This window comes from Cyprinodon tularosa, unplaced genomic scaffold, assembly GCF_016077235.1.
Source record: "Cyprinodon tularosa strain WSP-4 unplaced genomic scaffold, ASM1607723v1 ctg313, whole genome shotgun sequence".
Classification (NCBI taxonomy): Eukaryota; Metazoa; Chordata; class Actinopteri; order Cyprinodontiformes; family Cyprinodontidae; genus Cyprinodon; species Cyprinodon tularosa.
Window position 1 is genome coordinate 281,377 of NW_024039023.1, and position 20,805 is coordinate 302,181.

General features: G+C 44.3%; 1 protein-coding gene across 1 annotated transcript in view; it reads left to right on the plus strand.

The window, feature by feature from the left end:
* The window catches only part of LOC119788294 (synaptic vesicle glycoprotein 2C-like), a 120,547-nt gene that overhangs the window by 48,838 nt on the left and 50,904 nt on the right, over window positions 1-20,805 (plus strand). The window contains exon 3 of the mRNA XM_038292543.1: window positions 12,796-12,976. Coding sequence (XP_038148471.1) covers window positions 12,796-12,976 — 181 coding nt within the window. The remainder of the gene's footprint in view (window positions 1-12,795; window positions 12,977-20,805) is intronic.

Genomic DNA, 20,805 nt, shown 5'->3' on the forward strand with positions numbered 1-20,805 from the left:
TCTGAACCAATTAGTCCAGTTTCCATAAAACCCAGACGTGAGAAACGGCGTCGCCGTAAGCCAGCTCTGAGCCGTCTAGAGACCCCTGAGTCAGCCCCGTGCCGTCTAGAGGCCCCTGATCCTGCTCTGTGCCGTCTAGAGGCCCCTGAGCCTGCTCTGTGCCGTCTAGAAACCCCTGAGCCTGCTCTGTGCCGTCTAGAAACCCCTGAGCCTGCTCTGTGCCGTCTAGAAACCCCTGAGCCTGCTCTGTGCTGTCTAGAGACCCCTGAGCCTGTTCTGTGCCGTCTAGAAACCCCTGAGCCTGTTCTGTGCCGTCCAGAGACCCCTGAGCATACACTTAAGAGGGCTTCAGAATTTAGTGTTGGTGAAAATGTGCCTCCAAGAGTCCCTCAGCGGAGGCCACTAATCGCCAAGAACCCTCCACCGACGCCTCAAGCCACCTCAGAGACTGAATGGGTGGTCCCTCCGTTCCCTGAGGTGGTACCACAGTCGGTGGCCTCCCCAGTTCCTGAGGCTGAACCACAGTCGGTGGTGTCGCCTGCTCCTGAGACGGAACCACAGTCGGTGGTCCCGCATGTTCCAGTGTTGGAGCCACTGTCGGTGGTCTCCCCTGTTCCTGATCGGGAGCCGCAATCGGCGGTCTCCCCCGTTCCTGAGCGGGAGCCGCAATCGGCGGTCTCCCCCGTTCCTGAGCGGGAGCCGCAATCGGCGGGTTCCCCCGTTCCTGATCGGGAGCCGCAATCGGCGGGCTCCCCTGTTCCTGATCCGGAGCCGCAATCGGCGGGCTCCCCTGTTCCTGATCGGGGGCCGCAATCGGCGGGCTCCCCTGCTCCTGAGCCGCAATCGGCGGGCTCCCCTGCTCCTGAGCCACAATCGGCGGGCTCCCCAGCTCCTGACCCGCAATCGGCGGGCTCCCCAGCTCCTGACCCGCAGTCGGCGGGCTCCCCAGTTCCAGACCCGGAGCCGCAGTCGGCGGTCTCCTCAGAGCCACCTCCTGAGCCGCAGTCGGCGGTCACCTCTGAGCCTCCTCCAGAGCCGCAGTCGGCGGTCTCCTCTGAGCCTCCTCCTGAGTCGCAGTCTGCGGTCTCCTCTGAGCCTCCTCCTGAGTCGCAGTCGGCGGGCGCTTCTGAGACTGTTCCTGAGCTGCCGAGGAGGGGACGGGGTACCCCGTGGGGGTACCTGCTGAAGCTTGGGCGTCATCCTCCTGATAAGCTGCTTCGCCTACGGCCCCGCGGCAGACCTCCAGAGCGTCAGCTTCGCCTCCGGCCCCGCGGCAGACCTCCAGAGCGTCATCTTCACTTTCGGCCCCGCGGCAGACCTCCGGAGCGTCATCTTCACCTCCGGCCCCGCGGCAGAACCCCGGAGCGTCATCTTCACCTCCGGCCCCGCGGCAGACCCCCGAAGCGTCATCTTCATCGCCGACCCCGTGGCAGACCCCCAGAGTGTCAGCGTCGCCTTCGACCCCGCAGCCGGCCACCTAAGACTCTTCTCTGTAGCCGGATTCTAGGCCGGTCTCCTGAACCTCAACCGTGCCTCCGGCCCAGCAGTGGTCCTCCCAAGACGCTGCTTCGTCTCCAGCCCCATGGTCGACCTCCTGAACATCTGTCTCGCCTCCGACCCTGCAACCGGCCACCAAAGACTTTGCTCCGTTACCGGATCCTCGGCCGGCCCCCTGAACCTCTGCCATGCCTCCGGCCCAGCAGTGATCCTTATAAGACGCTGCTTCGTTCCAAGCCCCGTGGTCGGCCTCCTGAGCAGCTTCTACGCCTCCGCTGCCGGCCCCACGGCAGGCCACCTGAGACTGTGTCCTGCAACCGGTCCCACGGCAGGCCACCTGAGACTGTGTCCTGCAGCCGGCCCTACGGCAGGCCACCTGAGACTGTGTCCTGCAGCCGGCCCTACCGCAGGCCACCTGAGACTGTGTCCTGCAGCCGGCCCCACGGCAGGCCACCTGAGGCTGTGTCCTGCAGCCTGCCCCTCGGCCGGCCACCCGAGACAGTGTCCCGCAGCTGGCCCCTCGGCCGGCCACCTGAGAATCTGTCCCGCTGCCGGTCCCTCGGCCGGCCACCAGAGACTTTGCCCAAGAATGTTGTTGGGTTTTCTTTTGTTTTCGTCCACCATAAGTGGATCGTTTTTTGTTCTGGACTCTGTTTTTGTTTTCTGCCCTCCTGGCCTGTTTCCCCCTTCGCCCACCCTGGGTGGGTTGTTTTTTGTTTGTTGGACCTTTTTTTCTGTTGGTTCTGGCCCTCCTCGCCCTAGTGCCCCCTCCGCCCACCCTGAGTGAGTTGTTTTTTGTTTGTTTTTTGGACTTTTTTTTTTCAGGGGGCGTCTGGAATCCGCCCTTGAGGGGGGGGCTCTGTTGGGATCCTCAGGCTTGCCCACCAGAGGGCGCCGAGGATCCTCTTCTGCTCTCTCTGTCTTTCCCTTAGGGCTGGAGTCACTGTCAAGGTTCTGGAGATTACCCTCTGCCTCCAGCAGAGTGCGCCGTGGGTCCTCCTGAGCTGAACCTCCCACACACCTGTGGCTGATCTACTAATCAGGAGGACCACAGTATATAAGCTGACTTCAGACCTTGATTCCACGCCGCAGTGTTGATCTTAGTTGGAATCCTGTCTCTCGTGAAAGCTCTGGATGAGCTTAACCTCCTGTCTCCTCGTAAGCTCAGGAAGAGCAACCTCACTGGAACCCTGTCTCTGGTCTGCAGCTCAGGGAGAGCAGCATCCCAGGAAACCAGTCTCAAGCCTGAAGCTCTTGGAAGGTCTAACCAGCTAATCTGCCCTGGTGAGCCAACCCGAAGATTCCTACGTGGTTTAAACCTGAAGACTTCCGTGTGGAGTTTCCCTAGAGGTTCCCACGTGGATCTTTCCCTGATGTTCCCTGCTGAGAGCTGGATGCTCAGCCTGAGAAATCCTTCGTGTTTCCCCCGATTTTCTCTGCTGTAAGCTGAAAGCTCAAACCCAGGACTGCCAGGCTAAGCCTGAAGCTAATGCTTAGCCTCACATAACTCAGCTACCAGCCATTTCCCATTCCCTGCACAGACCTAATGAACCAGCCCCCTGCCTGAACTGTTTTCAGTTTATTATTCATGTGCTTGTGCTCTTTAATAAACTCTTTGGACTTTTACCAGTGTCTCCGTGGTGTTCTGCATACTTGGGTCACTTTAGAGAACCCATCATGACAGTTAGTGACTCACACGTTCGTTATCATCCACCTCCAGAAAGACGCGGTCACTAACCTGTTGTCTCTTCCTGCAGAGGTTCCTGCTTAGAGGCCGCCGCTGCTCACTGCGGTTCTGTTTCCATTAAATGTTTTGAGAAATCCAACTGTTTGTCCGCCTCCAATTCTGGATCCTATTATGTGGATATTTGGTTAAGATTGTAAACTGTATCAGAGCCTCTTATCAGCCTAACTTTGGACTTGTTTTCCAAGATTCGAATAAAGCTAGATTTTGCATCAAGCTTAGAATTCTACATTGTAATAGAAAATTATATTTTAAATTAAATTTTCCATTTTATTTAATATTTGACCACCATTCGGTAAGATCAGGCAGACTCAAATCACTTGACGGTTTAACTAATGGCTTCCTGTAGTAAAGGAGACCTTGTTTACCTAAGACAAATATAAAGATAATTAATGGTTGTTTAAAATTGCTAAAATAATCTAACAAGCCCCTTTTGTTATTACCTCCCTATGACTATTTCCTCAATTTTTTTCACTCTATAGTATAACATCTATCAATGACTTTACAGAACATTCTTTCAAAATGTATGATCCATTCTAGATATAATTATTCTCTGTATGTCTACCAGGGACGGCAAATACTGCAGGTAAAAAGGACAGACTACTGCCTTTTAACAGTCTCTCTTTTTCATTAAAACTGATCCTTCTGTTTTTTTGAGAGAATGCAATGTTGGTGATTACAGTGTTAAAGTCAACTACTTGCAATGATGAAGTAGATCTATATAATGGACATTTGACAATTAAAAGCATGGTCTATTACTTCCCAAGATTATTTTGCAAAGTAAACTGTTCTCTACAGATGAACTTTAAATGGCCTGTACTTATATAGCGCCTTTATTCAAGTCAGGAGACTTGCCCAAAGCACTTTACACTACATTCATTCACCCATTCACACTCACACTGATGGTGGCAAGCTACATTGTAGCCACAGCTGCTCTGGGGCTCACTGACAGAAGCGGGGCTGCCGTACACTGGCGCCACCGGGCCCTCTGACCACCATCAGTAGACAATGCAGGTGAAGTGTCTTTCCCCAGGACACAACAACACTGAAAGTCGGTCGGGGCTTGAACCGTCAACCCTTTGATTTCAGGGCAAACTCCTACATTCAACGCCACTGTCGCCCTACTGTGTTGTATATTAATGATCCCATCGTTTTAGTTAAGAATAGTCTTTTAGAGTATAAAAAAACGAGAAGTGCTCCACTTTATAAAACTGTAATGGTGGTATGTCTTTTTGTTTGCTTTACTACATAAAACACTAAACAATTATTTCTACGCTCAAATGCTTTTAACTGAGCCATGCAAATTAACATAAAAGCTTCCAAGGTCTGACCCAAGTTTGAACCTGGCAGGAAATCAGAAATCCAATCTCAGGAGCCTTTTTACTGTGTCTCCGATGCCCCATCACTATCACCCTCCCCCTTTATTACATGTGCGAGCCCAGCATTAGAGGGGCCATAAAACAAACGAGGTGGAGCTCCAAGATAGCATCTCTTTCGGAACATGCTCCCGTATGTATCTGCACAAATCAGAAGATGTCAGCTGTTTTTGTGCAGAATGCAACATTTCTGATATTTAGTTTGATATAACTGAGGATGCCGTATCATACAGCCTCTTCCTGAAGGAGAATCCTTTTTCAGCCGCAGTGTATAGATCCTGTGACTGTCACCTGTAATGAATCGCTCGCTCTCAGCATGCCTGCGCAGCGTGATAAGGCCCCCTACTTTCAGTGAATCTGTCCCATCACCACAAACACTACAGCGAATGAAAAAGAACAGAAGACTTCCTTTCCTTTGCCAGCTTATTTTCTTTGCTGCCTCATCAAACAGTCACATCTCCACTTCCACTAGCATTAGCATTTTTATTAGCACATACAGAATAAAGTGGACCATTTACTGGCTTGGCAGCTCTCGCCCCTGTCCATGACCACCCTCCGTGGAAGGGAGCAGGAGGAGAATGCCTTCAACCTCCCGTAGAGAAGACGCTGTGCAGACAAATCGTTAATTTAGAACACTACAGTCAAGTCAACTACAGCTCCATTTCTTACATTGTGAATTTAACAAACATCAATCAGCTGAGAGTTATTCTGTTTCAAAGAAACATGGCAGATACTGGTCAGTAAAACTGCTGGATTATGTCTTGAATATACAGAATGTATATGGAATAAGACTTTTTCTACATCTCCAAACTGCAGTGCCATTTTGTAGTCGTCAAATCTTTATAACAAACTCTATATATGAAATTATGGCAAAAACATATATCTGTTTAACCATTAAAAGCATACATTTTTACAGGCTGCTTAATTCTTATGCATCTTTTCTTGGAACTTTGTTTTGGTCAAATGAGACTTATTCCTTCTGCTGTTTTTTGAGTTTTTCAGTCAAAGATTCTCTTGAGTCTGTTTATTGTTAAAACAAATGTTATTTGTGGATGTTAAGTGTAGCAGTCTTAAATATAGTGTGAAATCTGGGGTGTTGGTGGTCAAAATGTCAAAATTTAACTGAAATTAGGTTGACAAATGCCCTTTAATCTGCATATCGGCTGCGGAAACTCACATTAGACTTCTTATTAGCATATATATAGTACATAAGAGAAGCATTTTGAACACATAAACCCTTCAGATCTGTCATCAACTCATTCTGAGTGCTTTCAGGCAGAATATGTGTTTATTAAAGCAACTAGAGTTTTGCTTATAAAAAGGTAAATTTGTTACACACTTTGGCTTTAACGTTGATCTTAACTTTTTTGCACTTTGGAATTCATCCAAACCCAGACTTATTGACTGTTATTAGAGTATGAGTATCATTGTAAAATCTTGGTGAAGTTGAAAATTATAGAGATGATGCACAGTGGCATAGCCTGGAGTCACAGGGTGGTTTATTTTATAAGACTCAAGACCTCTATAAGCTTAGATTCCTCTTTGAATCGCTAGGAACAACAAGCTTTAAGTTTATCTCTAAACTCCATACCTTTTTTTATTTGCAGACTATATGTGTGCATGATATACAATGTACAATAAACAATATACATCTTTATGTGACAGGGCTAGAAGCTTTGCAAAATCTGCCACACCTTCTCATGTTTCACTTCATGTTAAATGCATTTCTGATATTTAGATACTTTTAAGTTTTCATTTCATACTGTTTTCTGTTTATATATTTAGCATTAGCGTCAATTGCAGAGTTCAACTTTCTTACAAGATTACAAGATCCACTGACAGAGTTTGAGCAATTTGGTTATAATGCAATGCAGTCTCACACCACTCTTAAAATGTTCACCCTTGGTCAAGTCTCAGTTGTTCAGATATTAATGGGATGGGGGTACCCCTCTTGTGATTTTTTTTACGTGCAGGTTGCATAACAGTTTGTGGCAGGAACTTGGGAAAATGTTCCATGAACTTACCCTAACCCAAACCCCTAAACCTAAAGAAACGGTCATGATCTTGAGCGCTGATGACTGGCTTGATTGTTCATTCAATTTAGCTGCTTCAATCTGCCACTTTTCTCATCAATGCTCATTTGTGTCACCTGCTCCTGTATCTATTTAACCTGCCTTCTTCCAGGCATCAGCAGCAGATTATTCTCGAGCCACTGGTTAACGTCTGCCAGCATTACTTTAGTGTTTCTAATTACCTGTTCTGCTTCTCAACCACTGAGCCTGCCTATTCCCACCTGATAATTTTGTGTGACCTGTCTTTGGATTCCTACAGGATTCTGCCTGTTTGCTGAATTTGGAGTTAACTTCTGTCACCGACCTAGATTTTCCTTCGGAACCTCTTCCGAACTCTGATCTCCTGATTCTGAAACCTTGACATGCTTTGGCCTCACCCTCTGGATTATCCGACCTTCCTTTGTATGCTCGGATCTGATCTCCTGTTTGTTCTCCGTCCTCTGGGAGTACAGCACCTGCAGTTTTCCTCCTGCAGAGGTTCCTGCTTTAGACATCCTTGCTGTCACTGCAGATCTGAAAATATTTACGGAAAATAAATGGTTTTAAGTAAGCTAGCTCCTCTGTTCTGAACCCTGAGAGAAACACAAGTACACATGTTACCACAAACTCCTAAAGCTACCAAAAATAACTTTGTAGGCCAAAACGTTTTTAAAAATGTATTACTCCTCAAGTACCTGTCTCGTGACACAAAATCCTCAACCTGTCATTTACCCTGGGCATCATTTGTCACAACTCAGAAAAGATAATCTAGTATTCAGGAAAGACAGACAGTGGGATTATTCAAAAAATATTTATTTAAAACCAGATCTGTAGTTGCAGCAGTTGGGTGTCTGAGGTAGGAAACTCTGGAGAGAGGAAATGCAGGTTAGGGACCACATAAATCTAATGAAGGATGATTGTTGGGTTTTAATCCAGAGAAATGTGAGTTTAAAAGATTAAAAGGAAAATGATCAACACAGAGACAGGGTTTTGTGACGTCGGCGTGTGCCGGGTGGAGAGAAAGTGCTGGCTTGGAAAGCCATCACCTTCTCACACCGATCCCTTCATGGCAAAGCCTTTTATTAACAGTTTACAACATCAAACAGGCGGGCCTAAAACAGAAGAGCCAGTAATCATTGTCTGGGAGGATGCAGGTAACAAGATAGTGTGAATTGACCAACTGGCTGGATGGAAGTCACACAGCCGTGTGATTCTGCCTCATGACCTACAGGAGGTCATAAAAGTTTATGACCCTTCTGGTTGAAACAAAGGATAGTTATCACTCTAACATTTCCCTCCTCTTATACATAAAAACATCAGCATCTTTCAATTCATATTGTATTCATAGAAGTAGGAATATGAGTATAAACATAACAGTCTGTTTTGTTCAAATCTTCAGCAACATGTTTTGCATGTTGCCACCACATATTGGCACCGTATGGATGATTTTCTGTGGATCCATCAAAAATCATCCTGCTCTTCCTTTGTTTCAGACAGTCAGTTTGAGTTCCTAGGAACACCGGTCCAACAGTCATCACCGGGCAGCATAACCACTTTGGTTTTTCAGATCTTTGCCAGTCCGTCCAAGGAAACACCCACTAACCGGACTCTAAAAAACTGGGTTAGGTTGGTTACTTCACCAGCGTTGAGACGATTGGTCCTAAAAAAACCAAACCCCTTTGAAGCTGGACTTCACCACAGATCTATACCTTAGTCGTGGGGTCCCTGTGAAAGTAACTGGGCTTTTTTGCTGAGGAAATTTTTTAATCAGTTTACAATGACTCTGGTGGATCCAAGTGTTTCTCTCCTGGATCTTCACAGTGGTGGGGGTTGTTAGTTGCTTTATGTAGGGTCCTTCCCACCTCGGAGCTTTCCAAGTTTTCCTTTTGATGATTTTAATCAGCACTCGGTCTCCAGGCTTCAGGCCTTCCTGTGGGGAAACAAAAGGAGCACTAGGCAGATTACATGTTTTCCGAACAGTTTTGTCGCTGAAAAGCTTCAGCATCCACTTAGTTAGCGGGTCAATGTCATCTTGTTCTTTTTCTGCCCATGGCTTTCCTGTTTCTGCCATGAATTTTCTCAATCTATTTTTAACATCCTCGGACCATTTAACTGGGTTCTGTCTGGCTGGAGGTAAACCTCGACAGGAAGTCCGCATCTCTGCATCTGTCCATGGCCCACACACAAGAACAGTGGGTCCACAATCCAGTGGGTCACCATCTTGGGGTCCCGTGCGTTGACCACAATGAGGGTTGGCCACCTCCAACACCGGAAAAGCACATGCCCCCCCCCAGGATCTTGGTCCTGTTCTTGTTTTTTTAATTCAGCCAATCTTGCATAAATAGGGGCAGATGGGCCCCTTCCACAGGCCTCCACTTGATAATCATCCCTGTAACACTTCGAATCAAGCTTCACATCCCCCCCTGATTTTCTTAATTCATGCTCACAAGGGTCAGCGGCACTGAGTTCCATACCATCCACAGAGGACGACACGGACAGGGGGCCTGCTCCTCCAATATCACCACACGATGGTGGGGCTACAGGAGGAGGAACAGTGGCATGGCTGTGTTCATATTTACCGTGATGGGGTTTATCTCCACCTTCCTGCGCAGCTGATGCCACTGCTTGAACCCCATCACCCCCTTGAATTTGATTAGGGTCAGGATATTGAGGAAGCATACAGGATACAACAGTTTCTTCATCAGCTTTAACTTTTACAGCAGCAATTGTAGCTGTCTTTCTATCCTTCTTCTGTTGTATTTGGCTTTCCCTATTTTTTGCTTGCATAATCCACTTATTTAACTCTTCTAATTCTTTTCTGTATTTAGCTTGTTTTCTTTTTGATTTATACACCAACTTCATCTCCACCTTCTGCTGAATCTTTGTCAGCGGCTCAACTCTCAACTTTCCATCCCAGCCCTCCTTCTCAATCCACTTTCTGGCAAACTCTGGGTCACCACCACAACACGCCACCATCCATCTAACATCACCTGGCATTTCCTTCTTACTACTGCCTTGTCCCATTTTTAAAGAATTTAGTCCAGTACACAGCGGTTCGATTGTTTCCTCACACACTTTCACACAGTCACACACACCTAAGGCCTAATATTTTTTATTTTTTAACCAACATAGAGTCCCAGACTCGAATGCACAGAATACCCAGGTCCCAGACATGTAAACAAAACTTGGTTTCGTCAAATATTCTTGCAACTACAACCAGTTATAGCCTGAACACAGAGGGTCCCAGACCCAAACGCACAGAATACCCAGGTCCCAGACCTGTAAACAAAACTTGGTTTCGTCAAATATTCTTGCAACTACAACTAGTTATAGCTTTTACACAGAGGGTCCCAGACCCAAACGCACAGAATACCCAGGTCCCAGACCTGTAAACAAAACTTGGTTTCGTCAAATATTCTTGCAACTACAACTAGTTATAGCTTTTACACAGAGGGTCCCAGATCCAAACGCACAGAATACCGATCCCAGATCTCTCACAACAAACCCTGTTTGTCAAATATTCTAGCGACTACAACTAGTTATAGCTTTCATTTTGGTCCCAGACCAACTGTTGATAAAAAACTTTAGGCGTACCGTTTCTGTGCAGATCAGTCCTCAGCTTGAGTCGTCACCAGATGTCCAGGGCAGGGCTGGACCAACCTATTTGCTCTGTCCGGCAAAGGGCGGACGGCTGTCGTCAGTTTCTTGGCCTTGGTCCCGCACGGTCCTGGACAATTGGATCTTGACTCCCGGAGTTTAAGCACCAAAAATGTTGGGTTTTAATCCAGAGAAATGTGAGTTTAAAAGATTAAAAGGAAAATGATCAACACAGAGACAGGGTTTTGTGACGTCAGCATGTGCCGGGTGGAGAGAAAGTGCTGGCTTGGAAAGCCATCACCTTCTCACACCGATCCCTTCATGGCAAAGCCTTTTATTAACAGTTTACAACATCAAACAGGCGGGCCTAAAACAGAAGAGCCAGTAATCATTGTCTGGGAGGATGCAGGTAACAAGATAGTGTGAATTGACCAACTGGCTGGATGGAAGTCACACAGCCGTGTGATTCTGCCTCATGACCTACAGGAGGTCATAAACGTTTATGACCCTTCTGGTTGAAACACAGGATAGTTATCACTCTAACAATGATTATGAACGTAAGTCACTAACCTGGTTTATAACTTCAGTCCGTAGCCAGAGAACATAGTAGGATCCAGCCGGTCGGCTGCCAACAAGATGCGGTGGGTGCTCAGAGTGTCCCAGATGCTGGAGCCCTGGAGAAACAAGCAGAAGTCCGAAGCAAGGCCAGGCAAATAGATCAAAACAGGAACAGGCAGGCTCAGAGGTCCAGGAGTCCGAAGCCAGTCAGGCAACAGATCAGAAAGGCAGGCTCAGAGGTCCAGGAGTGTGAAGACAAATCAGGTAAACTGTTCAGGCAGGAACAGGCAGGCACAGTGGTTGAGAGGCAAAACAGGTCAGGATCACGAAATCGGAAACACCAAGGAACTCTAAAAACACTCTCACCACTGGCTAGAGAGAATCTGGGGGCTGATGACTGGATACAAGCACCTTAAACAGAGGCAGGAGCAGGTGGATCAGATGAGAGGTAATGAGCAGATTTGGAAAGGTGAAGGAAATGTAATTAAGCCAGTCATCAGTACCAAGATCATGACATCGTTATATGATGAGAGAAGTACTGTACCCTCTGTGAGTTAGTATGTAACATGCAGCTGGCTTTGACCAAGCGTCAATATTTGACAAGCTGGGGTGTGGTACGTTGCATAATGACATAAATTATGTGTGAAGGAGTCTATTTTGGGTTTTTCACACCTAAGAACATTGAGTCTGCTATCAATGATAAGGGGTTGTGGAAGCTTGTACACCACAAAATGTTTTGGCAGATCAGCGATCATAAAAGCTCAGAAAGACAATTTTATTGATTAAATAAATAAAGCAGATTAACCTAAGGTTTGGATATTTACCTATACATGCTGACTAACATCTCTGATATGAAGAGTGTTCAAATATTCAAGCAACATTGTCCCAACATAAATAGGTGTGATGCTTCTTGAAATGTGTCAGGGAGAACCTTAACAAAGTAAGTAAAATGTCACACCCTGGTGGTTGTTACTTAAATCTAAGATAAATTAGAAAAGCACTCTGAGAGCACAGACCTCTGCCAAGCAACACCATAGCTAAAACTCGCACATGATCTGGATTATTAAGAAATTTAAATGAATTGTTCCTTGCTCTGGTAAAAATGTCCTTAAAATCCTTTCGTAAGATTTTAAATAAGGCACAGCATATATCTACAGGCTCTGGTGTCTGTTCTGCTCTCACCTTTGCTCGCTCTTCTTTTTTCTTTGATCAGTGGATTGGGACTTTGAGCAAAGCACGGCTCCTCTTTCTTGTGTTTTTGTCTTCAGCATAATTTTCAGGATTTTTTTGTTTCCAATGATAAAGCTGGCAATAGTCGCTGCTGCCACCCTCTGGTCTAGTGGGGGACACTGCTTTTTCTGTCAAATAATGTTTAAGAATCTTGCACAGTAGAGCAGTGGGTAGCATTGCTGCCTTCCAGCAAGAAGGTTCTGGGTTTGATTCCCTGCCTGGGGTCAAAAAACATGACTGTTAGGTTAATTGGCTTCTCTACATTCCCCTTTGGTGTGAGTGAGTGCGTGAACTCTTGTTTGTCTCTGTGTTGCCCTGTAAAAGACTGCCGACCCTTGCAGGGTGTACCCCGCCTGTTTTTTGTCATGAGGCGCCACCTTTGTTAAAAATAAAATAAAAAAAACATTCAAGAATTTTCAAGTTATACTGCTTTAAGACAAACATCATCGATAATCAATACATTTACATTTCTTCTTGTTTCTAGAAGTTATTAAAGTTGCGTGTTTTGAATTCTAATGACATTTTATATTGATTAGTTACAAGTTGCCTTCTTTGTAGCCATTACAGCTATATCAAGTCTAAATCAGATTAAGCATTTCATGGAAACTCGATATCTATATGTTTTCGTGTAAACTTATTTCCACTTATTTTTTTTTAGTAATATAAATATGTCCTCTTATTAATTGGATGACATTTAAAATGTCTTTTTACTTCTCTTTGTGTCCTTTCCCCTTCTCTGCAGGCAGCATTGTGTATCTGGGGATGATGTTCGGAGCGTTTTTTTGGGGTGGTCTGTCAGACAAAGTGGGCCGTAAACAGTGCCTGCTCATATCCATGTCCGTCAACGGCTTCTTTGCTTTCCTCTCCTCCTTTGTTCAAGGCTACAGTATGTTCCTCTTCTGCCGCATGGTGTCTGGCTTTGGGTGAGTGAACTTTACCTTTACTTTTCATTACTTTTCCACTTTTTTTCCCCTTCATCTTCAGTGCAAATGAGATTCTAAAGGTCCCTCTGAGGTTGTTCGCAGACTGATCCATCTTCCTGCTCTTGCTTGCTTTACTGTCTTTTTCTCTTCAATGTACACTTAGTGTCATGGAAATCTATTCACTGTTATCATCCCATCCTCATCCCTCTGAGGAAGCTGTAGGAGACAAACCACAGAAAACAGAAAAATTTAAAACATAATGACACACTCTGGCACTGCATTCTTGATAAATGGCTTGCCATTTTATCTTAGTTACCCAAAAGTATGTTTGCATAGAGTAAATGAGGCTGTAATAGTGATGTTAGCTGATGTAATGCCAAAAAACAGATTAGTGGACCCCAATCCAAATAGTTTGAAACAGCTAAGTTCCCTTTTATTTAAATATGAGCAGCAGATAACTTCAGGGACTCACTGGTGAAACCTGTTCATGTTTAATGATATGGATTTTTATGCTGTGACTTTATTGTAACAACACAAGGAACCCCTATTCTTAAAATCAGTGTGTATACTTTTATTAGCCAAGGTATGTTAAAAGAGCCTTTGTGGCACGATGTAATGACTCCAAATGTTCAGCTGGACGCAGCAGCAGCCCTGGATTAAACCTCTGAGATAAACAGGAAAGAGTTCAGAATTAAATCAATCATCAACTTACCCTAACTTGAATAGTGTAAAAAAAACAACAACAACTGGCTACTGGATTAGAGGAAAATGGCTATTCATGTGCACGGCGAATGCACTTTGCCCGCTGCAGGATTGGTAACTAAGTCGGGCTGGCCACAGTGTGGAGTGTAAGTGACTTCTAAAAGTGGTCAGGGTGAGCTGACCATAGTTATTCTGAACCATAGTCAGAATGAGCCTGACGTTAGCTTCTACATCCAAGAGGCAAAACCTATAAGCACTGAGCTAGGAAAACTTTCTATTGGAAGAAAAAAGACAGCTGCTCTTAAAGCAGACACCAGTTATTTTTATAGCTTTTGTATGAAAAACACAAAGGTAAATGCTCAAGCACTGTAGGTGGTTTTAATTAGAAAAGCAAACCAAAGGGTTATATTAAATACTAATAAATAAAGTTAATGGGAGCAGTAGTACCTTGCTCCTGTCTGAAAGCCGGACATCTTTTGAGGTCATAAGTGCAGTCAGCTCACCGGGATTATCATCCTAGTTAAATATTCCTTTGTTGTATGGAGCAGCAGATCCCACACTTAGCAGTAGTCAACAGCACTGGGAGTCCCCAGTAAAAGCTCTCCAAAGTCAGCCATGCTGTTGGGGGTTTCCCGCTGCAATTTGTGTGAATAGAATTATTATTATTTTTTTTTAGGTTTAGGTAAAAACCGCAAGTACCAGATTATAAAAATCAAATTTCTTCACGTCAGGTTTTCCAATGTAGGTATTTATAAACCGTTTCATCATAGTTCAATGAGAAAATATTCTAGTGGAGGTATAATGATGGTATCAGAAGACTCTTACATTTAAAATAAATTCTCCCAGCTTTCCTTGTAAAACAGGTGGACATCCCTTTGTGTAAATTAATGTTCCATAGTTTTATTCTAACAGCTATACAGAAGCAGATATCACGGCTTGCATGTGTTGTTTGTCTTCCTGACAAACAGCACATGCAAGCACCCCCCCTCCGCCGCCCCCACCCAATCCCCCGCCCCTCCCCGACTCCCTTCTGCAGACACTCTGGTGCACCGCTCCAAAATTGTAGGTGACCGCAGATAGTGCCACAGACAGGAGGCCTCCGATTGGTCAAATCTTCATCCGCTCCACACTATCTGTATTTCCTGTTTGGTACCTTACCGGCTTGTTTTGTTTGTATGGCCGCCATTGTGGAAAACGACTCGTGAAGATGGACCAGCTAGAAGAGTGCGGTGCGCAAGAACACTGGGACCCTTTTTCCATCATGGTCACCGCTCTTTTTCACCCTCATGTCCCTCCGTTGTTGCACAAATTTGCCCTTTGCCTGTTTTCACTTCCTCACTGCCTCGGCCGTATCTAGAAACACTGCTAGACTGGCCGCTCCCAACGCTCCTAAATGCTGCCCTAGACTCTCTCTCCAATAGACTTTGCATATAAACTAGATATCCTGAAGCTGAATGTGTTTGGTGTTAAACACACCATTGTAGTTGCACACAACTTTGCCAAGAAAGGCACTAACAGGGCTTTCATGAGAGAGAAAAGCAAAGAAAAAGTTATAGCCTCAAGAGCCCTGCCATGCTTGTTCAGGGAAAGGAACCAAAGTGAACACACAACCTCTTTGCCAGAATTGCTTTCAAGTGAAAATAAAACAAAAAGTTTGCAAAATTCATTCTCGCAATTGCTCTGCCAGCTCTATTCAGGAAAGAGGCATAGCTTAAAGCACAAGCATCTAATAATTAATATTAATTGCAGCTAGGGATGCAAACGGTTAATCGACTTTAGATTAATTGTCGATCAAGAGGTTGCTCGATCAAAATGTATTAATCACGATTAACCGCTAGAGGGTGCTAGCGCTTTACTGTAACTTTAACACAGCGTGAGAACGAGAACACGCCTCGTGTCGCGAGAGAGACCAGGGTTGAAAACCAAATGAAGAAATGAAGCGGGCGAAAAGAAGTGCGGTGTGGGACCACTTCAATATTGTTAATTCAGGCAAAGAAGTCAAATGTTCTGTTTGTAATGCGGTGTTGAAATACAACAGTTCCACTAGCTCACTCAGTTATCATTTGAACACCGTGCATGCTGCTGTCTTGCATGGCACCACCAGTTCACCTGGTCAACCTAAAATCACAGCTACCATTGGAAGGCGAGCGTGTGATGAGAGAAGGGCGGAGGGCATTACAGAGAAGATTTGCTGCATGATCGAGAGGGATTTGATGCCAATCAACACAGTTGACGGTGCAGGATTTCAGGATCTCATTGGGTTCATAGAGCCAGGTTACAACATCCCTTCGAGAACATCAATAACTTCTCGCCTCGAAGCTCGGTTCGAAAAAACGAAAGGTGAGCTAAAAACAAAGCTCGCTGCTGTTACAGCTGTAGCATTAACAACAGACTGTTGGACGGCTCTCACAACAGAAAGTTACATCACAGTTACCTGCCACTACACCGACGAAAACTGGCTGTTAAAATCTGCAATCCTGATTACGACAAGCATTTCTGACAGACACACCGCCGACAACTTGGCTGAGAAGCTGAATTATATAGTGGAGACTTGGGGACTTTCCGGCCGCGTTACAGCATGTGTCCACGACAATGCTAGGAATATTGTACAAGCGAACAATCCTACACGAGTCAGCTGGAAATCAGTAGCGTGTTTCGTGCACACCCTGAATCTCGCTGTCAATGATGGTTTTGCTTCTGCTGGGGTAGACAGAGCAATCGCGGCAGCGGGAAGGTTGGTCAAACATTTCCACCACAGCACAATCGCAACCAAAGCCCTGGAAGAAAAGCAACACCAAATGTCGCTTCCTCCGCATCGCCTCATTCAATCCTGTAAAACCAGGTGGAATTCAGTCTGCGACATGTTTGAGCGCCTGGTTGAACAGCGATGGGCTGTGTCAGCCGTGCTATCAGACCGATCCGTGACAAAACTGGCAGATGCGAGGACGCTGGAGTTGAGAGACGACTACTGGCAGCTAATGGAAGATATGGCACCCGTGTTGGGAACATTGAAGTGTGCAACTACGGTGATGTCTGCGGAGTCGGAGGTGTCAATCTCAAACACGTACCCCATCACGTTCAGTCTAATCAACACTCACCTCAGCGCTTCAGATGAGGACAGCCCCAAAGTCGCAGACTTCAAGGAAAAAGTGCGAGATTCGCTGGGCGAGCGCATGAAGGTATGCATCCATTAATTATTAAAACTACCTATAGGGTCTATCCAATAGACTAATAATAATGATGAATAAAATAAATAATGATGCAAATAGGTCGTAATTGTCATTCAATTGTATCGTTTTCATATGTGTAATTGTAGGCCTATGCCTATTCTTTCTATTTTCAACAGATTCAGTCTGATGACCTCAACACATCCACCCCTATGATCGCAACAATGCTTGACCCTCGTCACAAACACCTGGGATTTCTTCCTCCAGCTACCAGGAAGTCAGCTCATTCCACGCTGCTTCAAATGGCTACAGCTGAACGCGACAGCATCACTGCAGGTGCCGCCACCGCTGGAGACGACGGTAACACTGTCCATACAGGGCCTCAGCGACATGGGGCTAAGCCTACATCTGCTATGAGTTTACTTCTGGGTGAAACCTATTCCGATGCCCGCAAAGATGACGTGGAGAGTGAAGTGGATATGTACTTAAAGGACCCTCCTGCACCACTTGAGTCGAGCCCCACGTGCTGGTGGAAAGTGAATGAAAGGAGGTTTCCGACGCTGGCAACACTAGCAAAACGGTATTTGTGTACGCCAGGCACATCAGTCCCCTCTGAGCGTGTGTTTTCAGTAGCTGGGCTCACTGTAAACAGGCTACGTACACGCCTTACCCCAGAGCACGTTAACATGCTAATTTTCTTGAACAAAAATATATAGAACCTAGGCCTAGGTCAAGTTGTGATGTGCCACATTTCAGTTAGGAGAGGGTAATATTGAATCACCACTTTATTTGATTGTTCTGGTTTGAGGCCCTGTAATGTTATGCTATGTTGTTGTGTTCAGTGACCCTGTGAACGTTTCATTCTATTTTGCTGTAACCCTATACAAATTGAGGTAGAAATATGTTGTGGATGTTTCATTTTAGGATTGTTGAGGATAACCCAATTAATAGCCTATGCAGTTTCTTTCTAACCTATAGGCTCAATAATATTCTGTTTGGCTCTCTATTTAATTTCTTCTATTCTCTTTTTATGTCTGTTTCAAATGCAAGAACTGAGCCAGGTTTTTTTTAAATTAAAGATTTTGTTTTACCTTAAAAACGTGTCTGCTTTCTTCTCCTAATGCATAATTACTTGAGGAATGTATAATATAATACAATATAATTATGGTATCATAATGTTGGCTAATGTAATATAATACCTCAATTATATTAAGGCCCTATTGAAGTCCTGAAATTCAGGTGAAAAACGCCGCTTATCAATTAATCGAAAGTCGATCGATAAGATAATCAACTAATGATTAATGAATTAATCGATAATTTGCATCCCTAATTGCAGCAGTAACTATGTAATTGAATCTGGCATGTGTTGCGGTATAAATAAGGTCCGGTCAGTCGCTTTAATATCAGGTGGGTTTAAGATGAATTTTTCGCACCAGTACATTTGCAAATTGACGTCCTAGTCCACAATTGCGTAGGGGGCCTACCAGGTGTCAGTGACGGGGCCCCTAAGCAACTGCATATTCTGCTTACCGATAATTACGCCATTGTTTAGGTGGTACTTGAGACTGGAAGAACTCCTGCGGTAAAGCAATTCTGTATTGCAGAAGGTGCAAACAGTTTTAGTCTTTTCAACTTTTCCTTTGGGAATCTTCCTAAGAATAAATTTTCCCTGAAGCATCTTTATACCTGCATCCATGTTTAACACATTCTCAGATGCAGGCGGAGTTTCAGGATCAGACATCATTAATGATCACATAGATCCAGAGATGGGGGATCTGGAGTCAACATGACATTGAAATGACTTGTTGTTCTACCCAGCAACTGAACCTGGTGAATTCAATTTACATAGATAAACCAGATTGGAATCACCTGGTTCAGTGGCTGGGAAGAACAAAAACATGACATAGAAATGACTTTTTGACCCCAGATCCCCCATCTCTGCATAGATCCCTTCACTTTTGAAAAATTTAATCAACAAAGACCATTCTTTGCCACAAACCTTTTCCAAAATCAACATCTTTGCTTTCTGTAGTGATCAATTCTTTTTCTGTAGCGCAGCGGTGCTGTCATTGATATGCTCAATCAGCTGATCCTACTCACGGCCCACTGGCTGCTTTCTTTGTTAGTGATCGGCTGGATCCCCCAACTTTGTGCTTTTCTTCAAGTCATCAGTGAAGTTTTTCTACTTGTTACAGCTACTCTTGCAACCTAATAAGTTCCCAAAAAAAGAAAAAAAAAATGGCAGAATAAATTTTAGTAAGGAGGTTTTTGACATTTCTCATGGAGAGTCTTATGGTTTCAAAAGGTGTTTTCTTTACTTATAAAAATAACAGAAATAATCTCAGAGCTGACCTCCAAAAAATGTAAATATAAATGTTAATTGGTGGTAGAAAGACTGTTTCACTCCTCACTCCTTCACCAAACAATAAGAGCATGCATCACAGCAGGAGGCGGCCTGACAAGGAGGGTCATATAAGAGAAATAAATAACAATAGATCTTTCACATAACCTTAAGTCTGTATCATTAATAGTTTAGCAAAATAGAAAAAAATCTAATTCTTTAGAGGCTCCAACAGCACGTCATGTTCAATGTGGTAATTTCACAGTACACCTATACAGGTTGGAAGACTGATCCGTTTTCGCCCCCAGATGTACATCTGCGCTAAAATATCAAGGTGAAAGTCATCATTATTATAGACCCAGCTCTGTAAGATTAGATAAACAGCGCTATTTTCTTTTATTGTATATATATGTATTTATTAGTGCTGTCAAAATTATCGCGTTATTATCGCGTTAACGCGAGGCCATTTTAACGGCGATAATTTTTTTAACGTGAGATTAACGCTATGTGGTTTTATGGTACAATTTTCCAAGTACATCCCGCTGCAGCCTGCGGGAAGGCGGGGCTATTTTCCCCCAGTGTATGCATTTCTCATAGGCTTCCAGAGCGGAGCTCCTCAAGGGAAAAAGACGCTGATACACTGGGTGACGCTAGTGCCTGTTCTTTAAGCCCCACCACCAACAAACAAGTTGAGTGTCTGGTAACTAGTAGCAACCTGAAATACGCTGAGAAAACAGATTACTGAGGTGAAATGGAATCTGCTACGGCATTCTTGCCGTCTGTGTACGCCACAGGTCGGTATCGTGTGTGTCTGTGTGTGTGTGGGTGCTTGTGTGTGTGTTCTCATTTTTGTTAAGAGGCTGAAAAGTAACTTTCTAGAGCATAGACTACCTTCATCTAGTGATGTCGGTCTATTGATTTTGATGTATTGATTGAAAATTGTTCATTATTATCTTGGTTAATTAACATCTAATGTTAACTCTACTAAATTTTATAGCAGTAGGGTAAAATGCTTGTCTTTGTTCAAAAGACTGTATTAACTGTAAAGACTTTTACATCAGCCTGTTTTCAGGGCCTTTTTTTGCCTACATATTTATTTTTGGCATAAATCAGTATCTGTGACCTGTTTTCATTTTAAAAAAAGAACATTGGCACAAACCTAGCCTGTATGTATTTTTTTTGTATGTCATCGAGAGTATTTAAATGATTTTCAATCAGGAAAAAAATGTGCGATTAAAATGCGATTAATCGTGAGTTAACTCAGGCATTGATGCGATTAATCGCGATTAAAAAAATTTAATCGACTGACAGCACTAGTATTTATATGTATATATGTGTATATATATGTATATATGTATATATATTAGGGGTGGAACGGTTCACAAAATCCACTGTTCGGTTCGATTCGGTATATATTGATTGTTACACCGAAATCCCATAAAAATTTATGAAATTAATGAAAAAATCCCCCCAAAAATAATGGATTGTAATTATTTGAAATGATCCGCGGAAACCCTGAATCATTTCCGTATGTTTTGCTGCTTTGAATGTAATCATCGCGCGCATGCTCTCTACCATCTCCAAGGGACTCAGAGGGGAGCGGACGGGAGCCACAGTGG